This window comes from Dendropsophus ebraccatus, chromosome 3 (genome assembly GCF_027789765.1).
Source record: "Dendropsophus ebraccatus isolate aDenEbr1 chromosome 3, aDenEbr1.pat, whole genome shotgun sequence".
NCBI lineage: Eukaryota > Metazoa > Chordata > Amphibia > Anura > Hylidae > Dendropsophus > Dendropsophus ebraccatus.
This window is the reverse complement of record NC_091456.1, coordinates 188,518,093-188,540,841: the sequence shown is the minus strand read 5'-3', so window position 1 is coordinate 188,540,841 and position 22,749 is coordinate 188,518,093. Positions and strand designations below refer to the sequence as shown.

At 43.8% G+C, this 22,749-nt stretch overlaps 1 protein-coding gene and 1 pseudogene across 1 annotated transcript in view; both read left to right on the top strand.

Annotated features, from left to right (window-relative positions):
* The window catches only part of LOC138786727 (zinc finger protein 271-like), a 256,641-nt gene extending 247,486 nt beyond the window's left edge, over positions 1–9,155 (top strand). Inside the window, exons 2-3 of the mRNA XM_069963737.1 lie at positions 4,480–4,978; positions 6,936–9,155. Of these exons, the coding sequence (XP_069819838.1) occupies positions 4,636–4,978; positions 6,936–8,848 (2,256 nt within the window). The 5' untranslated portion in view covers positions 4,480–4,635 and the 3' untranslated portion in view covers positions 8,849–9,155. The remainder of the gene's footprint in view (positions 1–4,479; positions 4,979–6,935) is intronic.
* LOC138786597 (zinc finger protein 208-like) overlaps positions 1–22,749 on the top strand; it is a 646,972-nt pseudogene that overhangs the window by 237,089 nt on the left and 387,134 nt on the right.

Below are 22,749 nucleotides of genomic sequence, written 5' to 3'. Positions count from 1 at the left end.
GGAGGAGGGGGGTGCTGTGGGTGGGGGGATAGTAAGGAGGAGGGGGGCGCTGTGGATGGGGGGATAGTAAGGAGGAGGGGGGCAGTATGGATGGGGGTATAGTAAGGAGGAGGGGGCGCTGTGGGTGGGTCATAGTGGAAAATCCCTTTAAAGGGGTAGTGCAGCGCTACACAATTCACTAAATAATACACACTATAAAGTTATATACAAATAGAAAAACACAATGGGCTTAAAGTGTCACTGTCGTGAATTTTTTTTTTGCAGAAATCAATAGTCCAGGCGATTTTAAGAAACTTTGTAATTGGGTTTATTATTCGAAAAATGCATTTTTATCATGAAAAAGCAGTTTGAAGCTCTCCCCCCTGTCTTCATTGTTCTCCTATGGAGAGAGCTAAAGAAAAGACCAAAACAGGACAACAAAGAGTTAATCTACAAATCCCTCACCCGTTATCTGTTCTGACCATCACCAGTGACCTGTCTGAGCTCAGATTACAGCTGTCACCCAGCTCCTGCCTGTAATCCTCTGTTATCTGCTTTCTGCTGCCGGCTAACTCCCTCCTTTCTCCTCCCCCCTCCCCTCTCCCTAGAGCAGACAGGGGACGTCTCCTGCAACAAGTCACAATTTTCAGATTTTTTGGAGTGGATGAAAAAGAGGAAGGAGGGGGGGACCTGGGAAAAGGCTTTTTACATGCAGATAATGGCAGATTTGGCTAATAAACCCAATTACAAAGTTTCTTAAAATCGCCTGGACTATTGATTTCTGCAAAAAAAAAAAATACGACAGTGACTCTTTAATTCATAAAAATTGTAAAGAATTTTTATTGTATATAATAGGTACCAATACACAGATAATTTTTACCAATATAAAATGAAGTATTAAAAAATATTACCCCAGTAAAAACACATATAAAATCGGTGTCAGCAATATGGTATTATACCCACAACAATTTCCTAATGTGGGAATATAGATATAAGGTGCATTAAGTTATATACTATTCTAGTATTACCTCAGTATCATTACGTATGTGAACAAAGAAAACCAAGTGGTCACTATAGCGTTCAAAACATATTGCACATACCCATGTTTGTCTGACACCGCACAAGCCGTTCCTACGTACGTTTCGCTGTTGCACGCTTCCTCGGGGAACACTATAAAGTTATACAACTTTGTAATGTATGTTATGTTAGTGAATGGCCCCCTTCCCCGTGTCCCCCCCCCCCCCCCCCAAGCTAGACCTGGAAGTGTAGTGCTCTATATTCACCTGATTTCTGTCGACCCCCGTCCGCCATCTTGTGACAATGATGTCATCTTCGGGAGGCCGGACAAACCGCTCCGACCGTCTTTCATGCCGCCCCCCCCCCCCCCCCCTTCTCTGCGGCGTCATCAGCTGCTCAGCTGCGATTGGCTGAGCACAGTTATGCTCAGCCAATCGCAGCTGATGATGCGGCAGAGGGGGGCTGGCACGAGGGACGGTCGGAGCGGTTTGTCCGGCCTCCCGAAGATGACATCGTTGTCACAAGATGACGGATGGGGGTCGACACGAATCAGGTATGTATAGTTCACTACCCTTCAGGGGGTGGGAGGGACACGGGGAAGGGGGCCATTCAGTAACATAACATACATTACAAAGTTGTATAACTTTTTAATGTGTGTTATTTAGTGAATAATTGTTTAGCGCCGCACTTACCCTTTAAGCACTCCCAGAGTTTCTTCCAGAGACAGCACCACTCTGGTCTCCAGTTTGGGTGAGGTTTTTCAGCTCAATGGTTAAACACAGCTTAAAGGGGAACTCCGAAAAAGAAAATCTTGTTATCTATTAAAAGTTATATAGATGTGTCTATACAATGTATTATCCACACTTTTGTCTACATGCATTAATCAATATCTATTATCTTTTGGCATGTGCCTATTTTTTATGCATATAGTCGTAATGCTACTACAGCTCCTCCAACAATTGCCTCAAGACGGAAAAAATGCTGACCTTATGTAGCCAAAAAAATAATCTTTATTCAATACAATATTAAAAACAATACATTCTTTAAAAGAGAGAAAAACCCAACATTAAAGAACAGTAGCTATTAGGGATGGTCCGAACTTGAACGCTCGGCATCGGATTCCTGCTGTCTGCCCGCTCCGTGCAGCGGGCGGATACAGCGGGAGGACCGCCTGGAAAACTGGGATACAGCCTATACTTATGGGCTATTTGGCAATGTAATGTATGATTAGATGAATTTAGATTGTTTATAATTATGCACTAGCATTTTAACTATTTGCCTATGGCATGGTGTGTTTAGTTGGTCGGGGACACGGCATGTGGAAAAACAGTATAATATAATACCTCCTCTGGGATAGCCACTGTTCTTTACTGTTGGGTTTTTCTGTCTTTTAAAGAATGTATTGTTTTTAATATTGTATTTAATAAAGATTATTTTTTTGGCTTCATAAGGTCAGCATTTTTTTCATCTTAAGGCAATTATACAATGTATTACCGTATCTGTGCGGTTCTGCCACACTGGTAGCTGATAGAAATCCAGGAAGTGAAGAAAAATGGCCTCTGTGCCAATTCACATTGTCTCCTGCTCCTTCTGCTCTCCCACCTTAGGAGACAAATATTCCATGCCTCTGTCTAACATTGTGTGTGTGTTTGCTGAGCACAGGCTGATGATGCAGACAGGGGGCAGGGCGTGATGTCACAGGAGGAGCGGCTGAATCCCCCAATCCCCTGAGTGATTCACCATCTCTGAATGGCCAGAAGCAGGTGCAGCACTAATTTACTGATTGTGATGGGTGGGGGACTGTGATGATCAGCTAAAGGGAAAGCATTGCATTATGCTTCTGCAGAATTTTCATTTTTTTTAACCTCTACCTGGAGTTCCCCTTTAACTGGTCGTGCTGTCTCTGGAAGAAAGTGGCCATGTTTTCCTAACAGTGGATAACCCCTCTAATAGTAGGGACACAATGGCCTTAGGAGGGTTAGCGGATGTTGGGGGGTTGCATGCGCCTGTGGGAGGGGCAGCTGGACGGCTGCTACTCCGTCCCACAGGCGCATGTCCTTCAGTGCTGAGTTGAGGATGAAGTTTTCTTTCTCTGACACCACAGGAGCTCAAACATCTTTACACATTCATTACTTGTTTCTTTCTATCGCTGTGCCGGGTTTGTTGTACTTTTTCTTCCCATTCTTTATTATCCATTGTATCCTCTACTTTCTATTCATCTCTCCAGGATCCTCTGCTGATATCTTCTATATAAGAGACCGACCCATCAACCATGGAGAGAGACAGAGACAAGATGGCCGAGAGGATAATAACCCTCACCCTACACATACTCTTCCTGCTTACTGGGGAGGTGAGGGATTCTGGGAGTGATGTCATCATGACATCATTCTTATCTATGGAATAACAGATGGATAGGACTGGAGAGGTAAGGGATTCTGGGAGTGATGTCATCATGACATCATTCTTATCTATGGAATAACAGATGGATAGGACTGGGGAGGTGAGGGATTCTGGGAGTGATGTCATCATGACATCATTCTTATCTATGGAATAACAGATGGATAGGACTGGAGAGGTGAGGGATTCTGGGAGTGATGTCATCATGACATCATTCTTATCTATGGAATAACAGATGGATAGGACTGGAGAGGTGAGGGATTCTGGGAGTGATGTCATCATGACATCATTCTTATCTATGGAATAACAGATGGATAGGACTGGAGAGGTGAGGGATTCTGGGAGTGATGTCATCATGACATCATTCTTATCTATGGAATAACAGATGGATAGGACTGGAGAGGTGAGGGATTCTGGGAGTGGACGGAGTGATAGTAATGTGTCTCTCCATACACAGGATTACACAGTAGTGAAGAAGTCCTCTAGTGGGCGCTGTGGGGCCCCTGGGTGTGAAGGATGGGGAAGAACCCTGAGCCCAATCCCGGGGTCCCTGATACATGAGGAAATGGAGGAAGAGAAGATCCTAGAAGTCACCAACAAGATGGTGGAGCTGCTGAGTGGAGAGGTGAGACTGTGGCTGCTGGGAATGCTGGGACATTATACAGTAACACCACTGGAGGGGTGGGGGGGATGACTGTGTGATCATTGTGTGTGTCAGGTTCCTATAAGGTGTCAGGACGTGGCGGTCTATTTCTCCATGGAGGAGTGGGAGTATGTAGAAGGACACAAGGATCAGTACAAGGATGTGATGCTGGAGGATCAGCAGCCCCTCCCATCAGCAGGTAATAGACAGGACTATATACACACCTCCTCTCTGTATTATCTGGATGGAAAGAATGAATTCAGTCTCTGTATGTGTTCCCTCCAGTCAGATCCAGTAAGAGAACAGCACCAGAGAGATGTCCCCGTCCTCTTCTTCCTCAGGATCAGGTAGATGGAGATGTTCCCTGTGATCTGTACATCCCACCTGACTTCTCCTACTGTCTGATGACTTTTACAATATTTCTCTCACATCTTATCAATCAGGGGGAAGATGAGAACAATATTAATGATCCAGAAACAGATGAAAGCAGTAATGAGCAGTATAAGGAGGACATCACTACAGGGAAGAATCCTAACTTTATTGATGCGATAGGCATAAAAGTAAAGGAAGAGACAGATGACAACAATGATGAGCAGTATATGATGGACATCACTACAAAGAAAAATATGAACCCTATTAATGTTATAGATATGATGATGATGAGGAAAGAAGAAGAGACATATGTAAGCAGTAATGGGCAGTATAGGAAGGACATAACTACAAGAATGGATCTGATCTCTATTAATGATACAAACATAAGGGTAAAAGAAGAGACAGATGTGAGCAGTGATGAGCAGTATAAGGAGGACATCACAACATGGAAGGATCCGAATTATATAAATGTTACACATAGGATGATGAAAAAAGAAGAAGAGGAAGAAGAGACAGATGACAGCAGTGATGAGCAGTATAAGGAGGACATCACTACAGGTAACCGCCCAGGTGAGTAGTGACCACTAAATGCAGAGAACAGTCACACATTCTCCTCAGTCACCGGCTGTAACTATTCTGTGTGGAATATTATAAGCTCTGTGTCCTGTCAGTTTTCCAGCTATATAATCATTCAGCCTAAATTCTAATATACAGCACAGTCCCAGCGGACAATATATCACTATCAGTCTCCTGCTGCTGCATCCATAGTGACTGTCCTCGTCTTACAGCGCACCTGTTGTAAAAAAAAATGTAAGAAATTAACAGGAAATGTGATCGCAAGAAGTTATGTAATATACTCACATTAGTTTTTTATTTTTTAAATTTCCATGCTTAAATCAATGTTATACATCTGGCCGAGCTGTGCTCCATGTTCCCTTTGTGCTGATATTTGGTCTTTTCTCTGTTCATAAACCGAAACCAAACATTGAGTCCCAGCGCTCACAGACATGACTGTGATGTGACTTATGCAGAAAAGGAGAGAAAAGGCCGTGATCTGCCCCCAGTAACGCCATGCTGGTTGGGGTCCAGCAGGTTATCTGTTATATTTAACGGGAATCTGTCAGCTCCTGGGCCCTATCTAAGGTGCTGACAGTGTGCTGTAGCTGGCAGTCCCCTAATCAGCATGGTGCTTTTTGGTGATATTCTGTGCAGTGGATTATGCACAATTTCATATCTCCTACTGTACCGAAGAGGCAAAGAGAAGTTCGTGCGACACTCTGACACACCTCTCCTTCCCCTCCCTCCTCTTCATGAATATAATCAAGGCTGCCCGGCCTCCTGCTTGCTCAGCTGTCAGCCAGTGTCTCTGATTGCAGATCAGTCCTCTGTAGGCAGTTTATGTAGGAAAGAAACACTCAGATATAGTTGAAGCTGTGGTCTTGGGGTAACTCTCCTGTCTAGAGATCTGCCAGCAGTTCATTGTCTGGTTCAAATCCCCTGATGGGAATGAAATAGATGTCTTTATTTATTTATTTATTTATTTATGTCTTCCTTATTATTGTATCATTTTTAAGGCTATGTTCACACACACAGTATTTTTGCTCAGTATTTTGCAACCAAAACCAGAAGAGGATTAAAAACACAGAAAGGCTATGTTCACACACTGTCGAAATTGAGTGGATGGCTGCCATTCTGTGACAAATAATTACTGTTATTTTAAAACAACGTCCCATATTTGCCATTAAGTAACAGCCATCCGCTCAATCTCAACAGTGTGAGAACATAGCCTTTCTGTGTTCTCAATCCACGTCTGATTTTCGTTGCAAAATACTGAGCAAAAATACTGTGTGTGAACATAGCCTTAAAAATGATACAAAAATGGGGGGGGGGGGCTTCAATTTAATTTCCATTAGGGGACTTGAACCAGAGAATGGCAGGTCTCTATATATGTAAGATACCTTTAGACCACAGCTCCAACACATTTGGGAGAAGAGATTCAATTATACCTGAGTGTTTCTTTCAGACATAACCTTCCTACAGAGGACTGATCTGCAATCAGAGACACTGGCTGACAGCTGAGCGAGCAGGAGGCCGGGCAGCATTGATTATTCATGAAGAGAAGGGAGGGTGAGGAGTGGGAAGGTGTGTCAGAGTGTGGCATGAACAACTTCTCTTTGCCTCTTCAGTACAGTAGGAGATATAAGATTGTACATAATCCGCTGCATGGAAAATTACCAAAAAAGCACCATGCTCACTAGGGGCTGCCAGCTACAGCACACTGCCAGCACCTTAGGTAGTGCCCAGGAGCTGACAGATTCCCTTTAAGAATAGTTTCCGTTACTTTTACCACTAAGGACGTCATCTCACCGGCCTACAGCTTCTAGATTCTTCTCCCTGACGCTTCCTGTGGATGGGAACAGATCTAATCATTCTTATGTTACATAAAAAAGAGTAACTTTCCATGTCTGCAATATGTTTAAGCTTCTATTACTGGGAAATAAGAGAAATGGTGTTTTCTCCTTTGCAGATGATTCTACCAGGAGCTCAGGGGGACATCAGATCTCCTCAGAGGATCATATCACACAAGATACATATGAGGAGTCGTCCACTATCCCAGATACACCCTCAGCCCCTCACAGCAAAGATCTCTCATCTCATCCTGTTATACAAGTCCCATCTTCTGCTCCATCACAGCAAGCTGACATTTACAGAGAAGGCGATGAACATCAAAGAGAAAATACAGGAAAGTCTCAGTTTTCAGATTTACAACGTGTAAAACGTTTTACTCACAAAAAATATCTTAAAGGGGAGAAGGCATTATCATGTTCAGAATGTGGGAAATGTTTTACTCAGAAATCAAACCTTGTTTTGCATCAAAGAATTCACACAGGGGAGAAGCCATTTTTATGTTCGGAATGTGGAAAATGTTTTAATCATAAATCACATCTTATTTTGCATCAGAAAACGCACACAGGGGAGAAGCCATTTTCATGTTTAAACTGTGGAAGAAGTTTTACTCGGAACTCATCTCTTGTTCAGCATCAGAGAACTCACACAGGGGAGAAGCCATTTCCATGTTCAGAATGTGTAAAATGTTTTACTATTAAATCACATCTTATTTTGCATCAGAGAACTCATACAGGAGAGAAACCATTTTCATGTTCGGAATGTGGAAAATGTTTTATTCAGAAATCACATCTTATTTTGCATCAGAAAACTCACACAGGAGAAAAGCCATTTTCTTGTTTGGAATGTGGGAAATGTTTTACTGAGAAATCAAGGCTTGTAACCCATCAAAGAATTCACACAAGTAAGATGCAGTTTTCATGTTTAGACTGTGGAAGAAGTTTTACTCGGAACTCATCTCTTGTTCAACATCAGAAAACTCACACATGGAAGAAGCCATTTTCATGTTCGGAATGTGGGAAATGTTTTACTCACAAATCAAGGCTTGTAACCCATCAAAGAATTCACACAGGGAAGACGCTATTTTCATGTTTAGACTGTGGAAGAAGTTTTACTCGGAACTCATCTTTTGTTCAGCATCGGAGAACTCACACAAGGGAGAAGCCATTTTCATGTTCAGAATGTGCAAAATGTTTTACTAATACATCATATCTTGTTAAGCATCAAAGAATTCACACAGGGGAGAAGCCATTTCCGTGTTTGGAATGTGCGAAATGTTTTGTTAATAAATCAGATCTTGTTAAGCATCAAAGAACTCACACAGGGAATAAGCCATTTTCATGTTCTGAATGTTGGAGGTGTTTTGCCCAGAAAGCAGAGCTTGTTATGCATCAGAGAATTCACACAGGGGAGAAGCCATTTTCATGTTCAGACTGTGGAAAATGTTTTACTCAGAAATCAGTTCTTGTTAAGCATCGGAGAACTCACACAGGGGAGAAGCCATTTTCATGTTCAAACTGTGGGAGGTGTTTTACTCAGAAATCAGATCTTGTTAGGCATCAGAGAACTCACACAGGGGAGAAGCCATTTTCATGTTCAGACTGTGGAAGATGTTTTACTCATGAATCAGATCTTGTTAAGCATCAGGGACATCACACAGGGGAGAAGCCATTTTCATGTTCAGACTGTGGAAAATGTTTTACTCATAAATCAGGTCTTATTAAGCATCAGAGAACGCACACAGGGGAGAAGCCATTTTCATGTTTGGGCTGTGGGAAATGTTTTACTCAGAAATCAGATCTTGTTAGGCATCAGAGAATTCACTCAGGGGAAAAGCCATTTTCATGTTCAGAATGTGGGAGGGGTTATTATCAGAAATCAAGTCTTCTTTACCATAAAAACATTCACACAGGGGAAAAGCCATTTTCATGTTCAGAATGTGAGAAATGTTTTACTCAGAAATCAGATCTTGTTAGGCATCAGAAGACTCACACAGAGGCGAAGCCATCTTCAGGTTCAAATTGTGGGAAATAATTTAATTGTAAATCAAATCTTGTTAACCATCGAAGAACTCTCAAAAGAGAGAAGCCATTGTGGAGTTGAGAGTGTATTTTATATATGTGTTATATCCTTAAAATGTATACTTGCTTTGTGTAACGCTCTACAAGTAGCTGCGAAGGAGAGGCCCCTCCCGCTCTGTTACTGTATTGGAATTTTGTTATTTTATGCTTTTTGCTTTAATTCAAGGTCTGGACTAGGAGTCTTTGCCAATAGATAACAGCTAGGGAGGATGGAGACTAAAACAATGACTTCTTATGTAGAATGTGTGAATACACCTGTTTCCTCCCCTTTTCCTCCTCCTCCTCCTACTTTTTGAAACTTTCTTTTAAGGGTGCCTTCACACACACCGGGTCCACAGCAGATCTGCAACAGATTTGATGCTGTGTTCAGTTATTTAGATCTAATCTGCTGCGGATCAGCTGCGGATCCGCAGCAGAAAATCCACTGCGATACCCTTAAGATATAAACTAAGGGCTGTTCCCATAATAAACAGAATCCGTTTGAACACTGGCACGGTCTCATGTGTTTGGTTGATACTCGTGGCAGACTGCAGCTGCCATACTACTTTACCAATATGGCAAGGCCCAGGTATAGCTGAGAGATTTTTATTCTAAGTCTCACCCTAACCCTAAGAGGGGAAAGCTTGGTCGTGGGGGATTCTCCACAACAGGTTATAAAAGAAGTCTTATTTGTTTTGTGCTTGTATTCTGTATGTCGGTATTGGTGGATCTAGTATTGGATTGGATTCCGATTCTAATTTTTTGCAGAGGTCGATTTCATATTTATTAATAAATTCTTTGGTTGTTATAGTCCAGGACCTGTATGTGCGGCTGTGCTGGTGTCTGGCAGAGGATAGTAGACTTGTGCTGTAGTACGCCATCTTGGATCCTCTGGGTGGTCTCCTCCAAGTATCTGAGGTCACAGGGGCACGTGATCAGAGTCACAAGTATAAAAACCTTTCATGGTAACACGGATGCCTCCTTCCATCATTCAGGTCTATAGTTTTTCCTAAAGCAAATGGCTGCCATTGTTTAGAGGTTCGACTGGTCCTGGATTAAGACGTTTGCCTCTAGCTCTACCGACTTCTCAGTAGCTCCAGTGACCTGATTTTCTGTTCCTTCAATACTATATACTGTACTATATACTATACTATTATATACACTACCGTTCAAAAGTTTGGGGTCACATTGAAATGTCCTTATTTTTGAAGGAAAAGCACTGTACTTTTCAATGAAGATAACTTTAAACTAATAGAATCTATACATTGCTAATTTGGTAAATGACTATTCTAGCTGAAAATGTCTGGTTTTTGGTGCAATATCTACATAGGTGTATAGAGGCCCATTTCCAGCAACTATCACTCCAGTGTTCTAATGGTACAATGTGTTTGCTCATTGGCTCAGAAGGCTAATTGATGATAGAAAACCCTTGTGCAATCATGTTCACACATCTGAAAACAGTCTAGCTCGTTACAGAAGCTACAAAACTGACCTTCCTTTCAGCAGATTGTGTTTCTGGAGCATCACATTTGTGGGGTCAATTAAATGCTCAAAATGGCCAGAAAAAGAGAACTTTCATCTGAAACGCGACAGTCTATTCTTGTTCTTAGAAATGAAGGCTATTCCATGCGAGAAATTGCTAAGAAATTGAAGATTTCCTACAACGGTTTGTACTACTCCCTTCAGAGGACAGCACAAACAGGCTCTAACCAGAGTAGAAAAAGAAGTAGAAGGACGCGTTGCACAACTAAGCAAGAAGATAAGCACATTATAGTCTCTGGTTTTAGAAACAGAAACCTCACAGGTCCCCAACTGGCATCTTCATTAAATAGTACCCGCAAAACACCAGTGTCAACATCTACAGTGAAGAGTGGCAAAGAAAAAGCCATATCTGAGACTGGCCAATAAAAGATTAAGATGGGCAAAAGAACACAGACATTGGACAGAGGAAGGCTGGAAAAAAGTGTTGTGGACGGATGAATCCAAGTTTGAGGTGTTTGGATCACAAAGAAGAACGTTTGTGAGACGTAGAGCAAATGAAAAGATGCTGGAAGAATACCTGACGCCATCTGTTAAGCATGGTGGAGATAATGTGATGGTCTGGGGTTGCTTCGGTGCTGGTAAGGTGGGAGATTAGTACAGGGTAAAAGGGATTCTGAATAGGGAAGGCTATCACTCAATTTTGCACCGCCATGCCATACCCAGTGGGCAGCGCTTGGTTGGAGCCAATTTCATCCTACAACAGGACAATGACCCTAAACACACCTCCAAATTGTGCAAGAACTATTTACAGCAGAAGCAGCAGCTGGTATTCTATCATAGGTAATGGAGTGGCCAGCGCAGTCACCAGATCACCACCCCATTGAGCTGTTGTGGGAGCAGCTTGACCGTATGGTACGCCAGAAGTGCCCATCCAACCAATCCAACTTGTGGGAGCTGCTTCTAGAAGCGTGGGGGGCAATTTCTCCAGCTTACCTCAACAGATTAATAGCTAGAATGCCAAAGGTGTGCAATGCTATACTATTATATATACTGTACTTTATACTATACTGTACTATATACTGTTGTTTCTGGCTTTTGCATTGCTAGTGAATCTTATTTACAAACCTAATTGTACAAACCTAAAAATCACCAAATATAATTCATAAAAAAAAAAATTAAACTATCAGCTGATTTTATTAATCCTTGTGCCCAGAGCTCCCGGCCTGCCCTGCTGCATCACCTCATCCTCCCCAGCAGCTCCCGGCCTGTCCTGCTGCATTACCTCATCCTCCCCGGCAGCTCCCGGCCTGTCCTGCTGCATTACCTCATCCTCCCCGGCAGCTCCCGGCCTGTCCTGCTGCATTACCTCATCCTCCCCGGCAGCTCCCGGCCTGTCCTGCTGCATTACCTCATCCTCCCCGGCAGCTCCCGGCCTGCCCTGCTGCATCACCTCATCCTCCCTGGCAGCTCCCGGCCTGCCCTGCTGCATTACCTCATCCTCCCCGGCAGCTCCCGGCCTGTCCTGCTGCATTACCTCATCCTCCCCGGCAGCTCCCGGCCTGCCCTGCTGCATTACCTCATCCTCCCCGGCAGCTCCCGGCCTGTCCTGCTGCATCACCTCATCCTCCCCGGCAGCTCCCGGCCTGCCCTGCTGCATTACCTCATCCTCCCCGGCCTGCCCTGCTGCATCACCTCATCCTCCCCGGCAGCTCCCAGCCTGCTCTGCTGCATCACCTCATCCTCCCCGGCAGCTCCCGGCCTGTCCTGCTGCATTACCTCATCCTCCCAGTTCCTCTAAATGACAGCCCCTGTATTGACCCCAGAGCTGCTGCAGGGTGTTACCTGTGACTGTGTACGGATCAGCAGATGCTGTGGACATTGATGGGAATCCGCCCAACGGTGCGAGCACTCACGCGGGCTTACCCTTGTCTCATTGGCATTGAAACTTTAATCATTTGCATATCTCTTACCAGACTACATACGTGCCTAGTTTTCTAATTGTGGCTTAATTTCTTCTAGGTGCATATAATTTTTTTGTGACTGAGTATGTGTGTATGTATGTGTGTGTGTGTGTGTGTGTGTGTGTATATATATATATATATATATATATATATATATATATATATATATATATATAGTTAGCTGTGTCTGTACAGCCCTTGCTGCATATATAGAAAATAATAAAGTAATACTTACCTGTGCACGCTCCCTGGTGTTTTTCTAGCGCCACTGACACATCTCTGCAGTGACTGGCCATTCAGCCAGTCACTGACCGAGACGAGATAGTGCTGCGGCTAGTGATTAACTGAGCAGTGTGTCACCTCAGGGATCACCTCAGAAGATTCAGTGGTGGCTACCGAGAGACATGTGGACAGGTAAGTTACCATTCTGTATGTTAATGTGTTTTCCCTAAGTCCCATTAGCGGCACAATACTGTGTACTGGGCAGGACAAAAAGGAATCTTTAATAGACCAACCAAAAAAAGAAAAGACTCCTACCCTCCAGGAGTATAAAGGAAGGCTTATCCTGGTACACACTGAGTTTATTATAAAGACCAAACATAAACAAAAAAATCCAATTACATATACAAATGCATCTCCATACAGGGAGGGAACCTTGTGCCGTTGATGGAACTTAGGGCCCTATTCCACCGGACGATTATTGTTCAGATTATCGTTAAATCGTTCGAATCTAAACGATAATCGTTCGGTTTAAATGTAGTTAGCGATTAACGACCAAACGAGAAATCGTTGATCGCTTTATAAGACCTGGACCTATTTTTATCGTTGCTCGTTCGCAAATCGTTCGCATTGAATAAGACATTGTTCGGTCGTTCGCAATAGATACGAACGCAATAGCGAATAAAAAATGATCGCAACTACGATCAAAAGTAACGATTATCGTTACATGGAAATGAGTAAACGTTTTCAAGTCTTTCGCAATAGCGGTCGTTTGAGATCGTTAACAATTATGCAAACGATAATCGTCCGGTGGAATAGGGCCCTTAGGGAAAACACATTAACATACAGAATGTTAACTTCCCTGACTTCCCACAGCGGCACAATAATGGGGATTTAGCATGTACGAACCCCCATAGGGAAGGCCACCTGCATAACAGACTGTATGACTGAAGAAGAAAATACTGTGCAAGATAAGGAGTTGATCCTGTAATATTTGAAAAAGGTCTTAGGAGATGACCAAGATGCTGTTAGACAGATTTGACCAACAAAACACAACAATCACTGAACTCAGGGCGAACAGCGAAAAAAATCCAATGGAGTACTAATTTAAGAGTCTCCACTGATTGCCCCCTACAAAATTTGAATATGCAAAGAAGGGATCCGTGGAGCCTCAGTTGCGAGTCTCAAAACATGAGAATAGTCAGATATCCCTCTCTCCAGAGAAGGAAGCCCGTTGCCAAGGGGTGCCTCCTAGTGGGGAGAGCACCAAACGACCCTGATACGTAGTCCCTCTGGTCCACCCTGGTGTTTTCCTATTAAGGTCCCAAAGCTCGCAACAGAGGACCTGAGGGACTACGTATCAGGGTGGTTTGGTGCTCTCCCCACTAGGAGGCACCCCTTGGCAACGGGCTTCCTTCTCTGGAGAGAGGGATATCTGGCTATTCCTGTGTTTTGAGACTCTTAACTGAGGCTCCACGGACCCCTTCTTTGCATATTCAAATTTTGTAGGGGGAAATCAGTGGAGACTCGTAAATGAGTACTCCATTGGATTTTTTTCGCTGTTCTCCCCGAGTTCAGTGATCGTTGTGTTTTGTTGGTCTAATTTTCATTGCCCCCGGTAGCCAGAATCCTACTCCACATTGACGGGGGGCAAATATCCCGAAATTGCAGTGTGTGGATGGATGCCTAGCCTTGGTAACCCTTGTCTGATGTCGGTATACTTGCCACAGAGTTAGACTTTGACTCACAGGGGCCACCCTGGTGTTTCCCTATTAAGGTCCCAAAGCTCACTCTAGTAAATGCAGTCCTGTGCCATAAAGCGCACTGTGTGAATGCTGTCCCGTTCTGGGTCGCTAGCCCCAGCAAACATGAATTTCAACCAATGAAGTAAGACAGAGACAGAACTTAGCAGAAATTTTCCTTGTTATTGTAATTTTCATAGTACATAGCAGTACAACTTTAGTAAATAAATAAATTCACCACAGTGCTGTAGACGCGGGGTTGGTCTTCACGCCGCGGCTGCGGCGCTCTTCATACCCTCAAGTCCATAGAGGCTCTCACCCTCCAGATGGCCGGAAGTGAAGATTCACGCGACGTTTCGGGATTAACCCTTTCTCAGGCGTTTCTCATACGCCTGAGAAAGGGTTAATCCCGAAACGTCGCGTGAATCTTCACTTCCGGCCATCTGGAGGGTGAGAGCCTCTATGGACTTGAGGGTATGAAGAGCGCCGCAGCCGCGGCGTGAAGACCAACCCCGCGTCTACAGCACTGTGGTGAATTTATTTATTTACTAAAGTTGTACTGCTATGTACTATGAAAATTACAATAACAAGGAAAATTTCTGCTAAGTTCTGTCTCTGTCTTACTTCATTGGTTGAAGGTCCCAAAGCTCGCAACAGAGTGAGGACCTGAGGGACTACGTATCAGGGTGGTTTGGTGCACTCCCCACTAGAAGGCACCCCTTGGCAACGGGCTTCCTTCTCTGGAGAGAGGGATATCCTGGCTATTCCCGTGTTTTGAGACTCGTAACTGAGGCTCCACGGACCCCTTCTTTGGATAGACAGATTTAATCAAGAGGAATCAATGCCTTTTCTGCAAAAGAGGAAGTCACTGAGCGTGTGGAATGTGCCTTGGTGAATTAAGGAGGCTCCATACTACTGAGAGAGTAACACATTAATACACTCCAGGATCCATCTTGAAATTGTAGGCTTAGAAGCCTTCTTCCCTTTATTTCTTCCCATAAAGGAGATGAATAAATTCTCAGATCTTCTGAATTCTTCCGTACAGTGTAAATACATCTTTAAACATCTCACAATATCCAACTTCTCCAAAGTCTGGTCCTCCGTGATGGCCTCCTGAGATAGGATAGGAATGGAAATAAGTTGGGTCAGGTTAGAAAATAGGCACCTTCGGAGCAAAGGTAGGTAAGTATCGTAATAGTACTCTGTCCGACAGAAAGGTAGTGTAAGGCTCGGCTGAAGATAGAGCCTAAAGTTCTCCTATTCTTTTAGCTGATATAATGGTCAACAGAAATACTGTCTTCAAAGTTAGAAGCTTAAAAAGATATCTCTGAAATGGGTTTAACCCTTTGAGGACCAGGCCCAAAATGACCCAGTGGACCGCGCAAATTTTGATCTTAGTGTTTCCGTTTTTCCCTCCTCCCCTTCTAAGAGCTCCAGCACTTTCAGTTTTTTATCTACAGGCCATGTAAGTGCTTATTTGTTACAGGAATAGTTGTACTGTGTAATGGCGTCATTCATTTTACCATAACATGTATGAGAGAATCCCAAATATATTATTTATGAAGATATAAATTGGTGAAATCGCAAAAAAGAATGCAATATGGTAACGTTTGGGGGGTTCCTGTGTCTACGTAATGCACTATATGGTAACAGCGACATGATACCATTACTCTATAGGTCAGTACGAACACAACCATATGCAGGTTTACGCAGATTCTCTAATGTTATATATTTTTTTTAAATGAAATCCTTTTTTTTGGCAATTAATTATAAATAAAATGGGACTATTGTGACGCTTATAACGGTTTTATTTTTTTACCTATGGGGCTGTATGGGGTGTCATTTTTTCCGCCATGATCTCTAGTTTTTATTAATACCATATTTGTGAAGATCGGACGTTTTGATCACTTTTTATTAATTTTTTTATATATATAATGTAACATAAAATCGGTAATCCGCGCACTTTTTTCCCTCTTTTCGTGTACGCCGTTTACCGTTCGCAATGACGCTTGTTATATTTTAATAGATCGGACAATTACGCACGCTACGGTATATTATATGTTTATCTATTTATTTATTTTTATATGTTTTATTTATATAATGGGAAAGGGGGGTGATTTCAACTTTTATTGGGGGAGGGGTTTTGGGGTAGTGTGTTAGTGTTTTTAACTTTTTTTTTTTTTACACATTTGAAGTCCCTTTGGGGGACTTTTACATTCACTACTTGGATTTTTACACTGATGAATGCTATGCCTATGGCATAGCATTCATCAGTGTTATCGGCGATCTGCTCATTGAGCCTGCCTGTGCAGCCTCAGTGACCAGAGCGCCGATCGGACCGCATGGAGGCAGGTGAGAGAGCTCCGGCGGCCCGTTTTACCGATCGGGACCCCCGCAGTCACACTGCGGGGGTCCCGATCGGTAGGTGACAGGGGACTCCCCCTGTCACTTACACTTAAACGCCGCGGTCGCGCCGCGATCGCGGCGTTTAAGGAGTTAATGACACGCGGCAGCGCGATCGCTGCAGCGTGTCATTACCGGTGAGGTCCCGGCTGCTGATTGCAGCCGGCCCCCACCTGCTATGAAGCGCGCTCCGCTCCGGAGCGCGCTTCATAGCGTGAGAAACACCCAGGGCGTACAGTTACGCCCTAGGTCGTCTGGGGACAGACTTCCATGGCGTAACTATACGCCCTGGGTCGTCTAAGGGTTAAAAGGCTAGTCAGCCAGAACTTTTAACATCAAGGATAGATCCCTTGGACAAACTGGCCTGGAGATTCTTGGACATATACGGGAAACTGCCTTAATAAAGTTCTTCACTTCAGGGATCTGCAGAAGTCTTTTCTGTAGGAAAACTGACATGGCGGCTAACTGGACTTGGAGGGTACTTGGTGAGAGGCTCATATCCAATCCATCCTGTAAAAATTCTAGTATGTCCGCAGTAGAGGGATCAGAATGGTCTTTCTGTCTGGGAGAGCACCAAGTTTGGAAAACTTCTGACTCTGGAGTAAGACCTGTTGATAGCATCACTTCTTGTGTGAGAAAGTGTTTCCAACACTCTATTGGAAAAACCTTTATTTCTCAATAAGGTCCTTTCAATCTCCAAGCTGTTAGGTGGAGAGACCCCAGATCCTGACACAAGTGAGTTCCCTGAGACTCCAGGTTGTGTACCATCAGTAATTCCCAGTAGTCTCCCTTGCTAATAGATATGAGTTGGGCAAACCAAGACCTCTTTGGCCAAAAGGGTATGACCGCTATTACGGAGGCCTGATCCTGCCTGATCTTCTTCAGCGATCATGGCAGTGGGCGGAAAAATGTAGGCGAAGTTCCACCGTATAGACAACGCATGAAGTGTCGCCATGAAGTCTATTTCCGGCTGACACCATCTTCTGATAATCTGATTGAAGATGGACCTGTTCAGAGACCACTCTCCTGGGATCGTCATCTTTCTGCTCAGACGGTCTGTCAACACATTGTGAGTCCCCCTGATGTGTACAGCCATGATGCGAGGTATGTTCCTTTCCACCCAATACAAGATTTTTCCTACTTCTGATAGAAGGGGTTTCGATCGGGTGCCACCCTGCTTGTTGATGTAAAAGACTGACGCCATGTTGTCCGTCTTCCCTTTCACCACCAACCCTTGAAGGTGTGAAGAAAACTGTAGCAGGACTCTGTGAATAACTTTCAGTTCCCTTTCGTTTGAAAAAAGGGTTCTTTCTAAGGGTGACCATGTGCCTTGAACACGGGGAGGCTAGATCGCTAGATCTTCCAGGCAGCCCATAGCATATGGCAGCGTCTGCTGCCAACGCTTCTATGGAGCAACGGCAGCAGATGGCTGCTATATTTGTCGTTTGTTTATCAACATGTTGGAAAACAAACGACTGCAACGATCAGTCGACGCAAACAATGTCGGCTGATCGTTGCCTTCTATTCAACAGGCCAATAATCATTCCATGGAATAGGGCCTTTATTCTGACCTCCTCTCTTGTAACTACCATATCCTCTGCAGCGGTACTGTCTACTGCTCTGAGAAGGTAGAGCTTGTCTCCTCCGAAAGGCATTCTGAGAGCTAGGCAAAGATTTAACTTTCTTATCGGATAATTCCTCCAAGAGCGTGTCAAGTTCTGCACCAAATAGTTTAACTGGTGAGTATTCTAAATTGCAAATGTTATATTTTGACGGGTTGTCCCCAGACCAGGGACATAACCATAATGCTCTGCGAGATGCCGATGTAGGAGCCATAGCCAAGTCTAGTTGATGAGAAGCAGAGTCATATAAATAATCTTCAGCCAAGGATATATTCTTAAAGGAACTAATATAGTATGCCTACTTATACCAGAGTCTATGTCATCCTGGATCTTAAACAACCACTTTTTTAGTCTTGGCCACAGCAATGGCGGTCTGTCGAGCGGCAGTAGTATAAGCTTTTTTTAAGTGTGACCTCAATTCTGCGGTCCATAGGGTCTTTTAAGCTAGACCCGTCTTTAGAAGGCACCAGAATATCTTTGGATAATTTGGAAATAGTACACATACAGCTCACCTACATGTACATTACACACATACAGCTCAGCTACGTACATTAGCAAGAAAAGAAACTTGATTCCTCCAGCTCATATAAAATTCCACTTTATTAATTCCAAACGTCTAAAATAAGCCAACGCGTTTCGAGCCTACTCGGCTCTTAGTCATGGCATCTATACAATTAGACAAACAGACTAAGTGTTAATATACAAAGTTACAGACATGATTAAAAACATATATACATAAGTGCACATACATAGAAATCACAAACACAGGAACAAATTAGTGTACATCATAGATAAACAAACTGTTTGTCCTCATGATGGATGTTTATCCAATGCCCAGTGCAGTAGCCCATATTGCATAATGGGTGGTTAGCTCTAAAAATAGCATGTCCAAATTTAAATATGTAAATAATGCTAGGTATTGCATATATAGTTACTGAGCTTAAGGTACAATACATGAATATACATGAGGGAAAAAAGAAAAGGGGAGAAACATAGTACCTGAATCCGCACAAATCTAGGGGAAATACACATGATTCGTCCCAAAAAGGTCACCAGGAGGCATCAGAACTCTGAAATAATGTGAATACAATGACCTGGCTAGGTAATACTAACAGCCAAATGCAAGAAAATCAATCAGGGAAACATCAGAGAAACACACATATGTAGAGGGGGCAAATCTGCCCTCTTACTGACCTCCGGGACCATGGCTGCAGGAGAGATTAGACAAACCGCCGCTCACCTTGCCGGCGTCTGGAGCAAATGGCCATGTGTCCAACCTTATGTGAGAGCAAACCGGAAGTGGCCTCATACATCATATCCGCCCGGTGGAACGCAGCATGCGTTCCACCGCCGGCAATGCGAGTTCCACTGCCTGAGGATTCAGTGATGATGCGCTCCAGTGTGGAACGCATGTACCATGTGTCATATCCGCCCGGTGGAAAGCAACATGCGTTCCACCGCCGGCAATGTACGTACTCAGCTGTCCAATACAGCAGTGTGGAGCGCATACTATGGGGAACAAGGGCAGTGGAGAAGAGCACCCGCGGGTCAGAATGTACGTACTCAGCTGTCCAAGGATTATGTAGCAGTGTGGAGCGCATACCATGGGAAAACAAAAAGCAGTGGAGAAAAACACCCGCAGGTCAGATCTGAGAAGTGAGCAGAACATAAACCAAAAATACTGTGGCAGGAACAGAAATCTAATAAGACAAACCCGTGCTAAGATCACAAATAGGGCAAAAAACAACAACGTGATCACAATGTAATCATATAATGTACTGTAATTGCAAACCACACAGTATGAGATTGAATAAACCATCAGTATAGTAACATTAGATCGCTCCTGATGTTAAGTCCATGTGATGTTCGTGTGCCTAGTTTGAAAATCCACTCGGCTTCTTTCCTAAGTAGTTTCTTTCTCCAGTCTCCTCCCCTGATGGGTTTCTGTACTTTCTCTATAGCGAAACAGCTAAACGTATCAAGGCTGCCCCCATGAGTGGTGCAAAAATGTCTGGCCGCCCCAGATAGCTGTACCCCTCCGTGCTTGATGCTACTAACATGTTAAGCAATTCTTATTTTTAGCTTTCTAATGGAGCATCCCACATACTGTAAATTACAATCACGGCAATAAATGACATATATAATGTGATTGGACTCACAATTGAGGGGGTGATAGATGTTATAAATTTTTCCTCCATTACTAGAACAAAAGGTTTTGCATCTATTGGCATATTGGCACATCCCACACCGCAGTTTCCCACATAGGGAAAAACCTCCTTTTCCCGTGGACCTCAAATTTCTAGTAAATTTTGTGCTAGTGAATAGACTTGGGGAAAGCAGTGTGCCCAGAGAGGGACCCCTGCGGGAAACAAAATGGCATCCCTCGTCTAGAATGTCGGCCAAGGCCTCATCATAGCGAAGGATGCCCAAATGCTTCTTGATGACGGTTCTGATCGCCTCAAACTCAAATGTACATGTTCATTACACACATACAGTTCAGCTACATGTACATTACACATATACAGCTCAGCTACATGTACATTACACACATACAGCTCAGCTACATGTACATTACACATATACAGCTCAGCTACATGTACATTACACACATACAGCTCAGCTACATGTACATTACACACATATACAGCTCAGCTACATGGACATTACACATACAGCTCAGCTACATGGACATTACACATACAGCTCAGCTACATGGACATTACACACATAGCTCAGCTACATGGACATTACACACATATACAGCTCAGCTACATGTACATTACACATATACAGCTCAGCTACATGTACATTACACATATACAGCTCAGCTACATGTACATTACACATATACAGCTCAGCTACATGTACATTACACACATACAGCTCAGCTACATGTACATTACACACATACAGCTCAGCTACATGTACATTACACACATACAGCTCAGCTACATGTACATTATTACACACATACAGCTCAGCTACATGTACATTATTACACATATACAGCTCAGCTACATGTACATTATTACACATATACAGCTCAGCTACATGTACATTACACACATACAGCTCAGCTACATGTACATTACACACATATACAGCTCAGCTACATGTACATTACACACATACAGCTCAGCTACATGTACATTACACACATACAGCTCAGCTACATGTACATTACACACATACAGCTCAGCTACATGTACATTACACACATACAGCTCAGCTACATGTACATTACACACATATACAGCTCAGCTACATGTACATTACACACAGGGCTCTGCTGCAGGCATATATAACACACACATACACAGCTCTGCTCCACACACATCACACACACACAGCTCTGCTGCACACACATCACTTCAGCTCATCCAGCACAGCAGAGTCCTGCATACACTGAGCAGCAGCCCCTGATCATGTGACTCCTCCTCCTCCATGTGACTGATCACATGACTGTGACATCACGGCAGGTCCTGGAAGCACAGGGGAAGCACACGGCTCCTGTACAGCTCTGCAGGCGGCTTCCTGACTTATCAGGTGCTGCTGGACTGCCCCGCCCGCTCCCTGCCCACAGTATGTACTAATGCTGGGTCACTGCTCACCTCTCTGCCCCGCCCCTTGCCTCCTGAGCACCAATCACTGGAGAGGGGGAGGGGCCAGACACAAGGTACATGTGGAAATCCTTCCTGCCCCTCCCCCTCCTCCTGCTAGTGTGCTCTGCTGCTGCTGCTGCCTCCTGGGATCTGCCCACTGGCTGCCAGACAGGTAGGAGATTTACAGTGTTCAGGGGAGAGGGGGCATCCAGTTATGCTAAGGAAGAGGGGGCGCTGTGGATGGACCATAGTGTAAAATCCCTTTAAGCACTCCCAGAGTTTCTTCCAGAGACAGCACTGCTCTGATCTCCAGGTAGAGGTTAAAAAATGAACCTTCTGCAGAAGTATACAGCATTGCTTATCTATCTATCCCACTTTTTAAACTACCAAAAGTCCATTTGTTTTGGGGTGGGTTGTTCTGTATTGTGTTTCTGTACTTCCTGGTTGAGCAGTTCCCAGAATGCAGTACTGGTTCCAGAATGCAATGCTTTCCCTCAGCTGATCATCACAGTGCCCCACCCTGCCCACATCTGTTGTAGAACATCTAGGCTGTGTTCACACATTGCAGTTTCATTGTGTTACTGAATTATTTGCTGTACTTTATCATTTCATTGTGGTCCCACCCACACAGCACGCTGTATTCTCTACCTGTAACACCACACAGCGCTGTATTCTCTACCTGTAACACCACACAGCGCTGTATTCTCTTCCTGTAACACCACACTGTATTCTCTACCTGTAACACCACACAGCACGCTGTATTCTCTACCTGTAACACCACACAGCACGCTCTATTCTTTACCTGTAACACCACACAGCACGCTGTATTCTCTACCTGTAACAC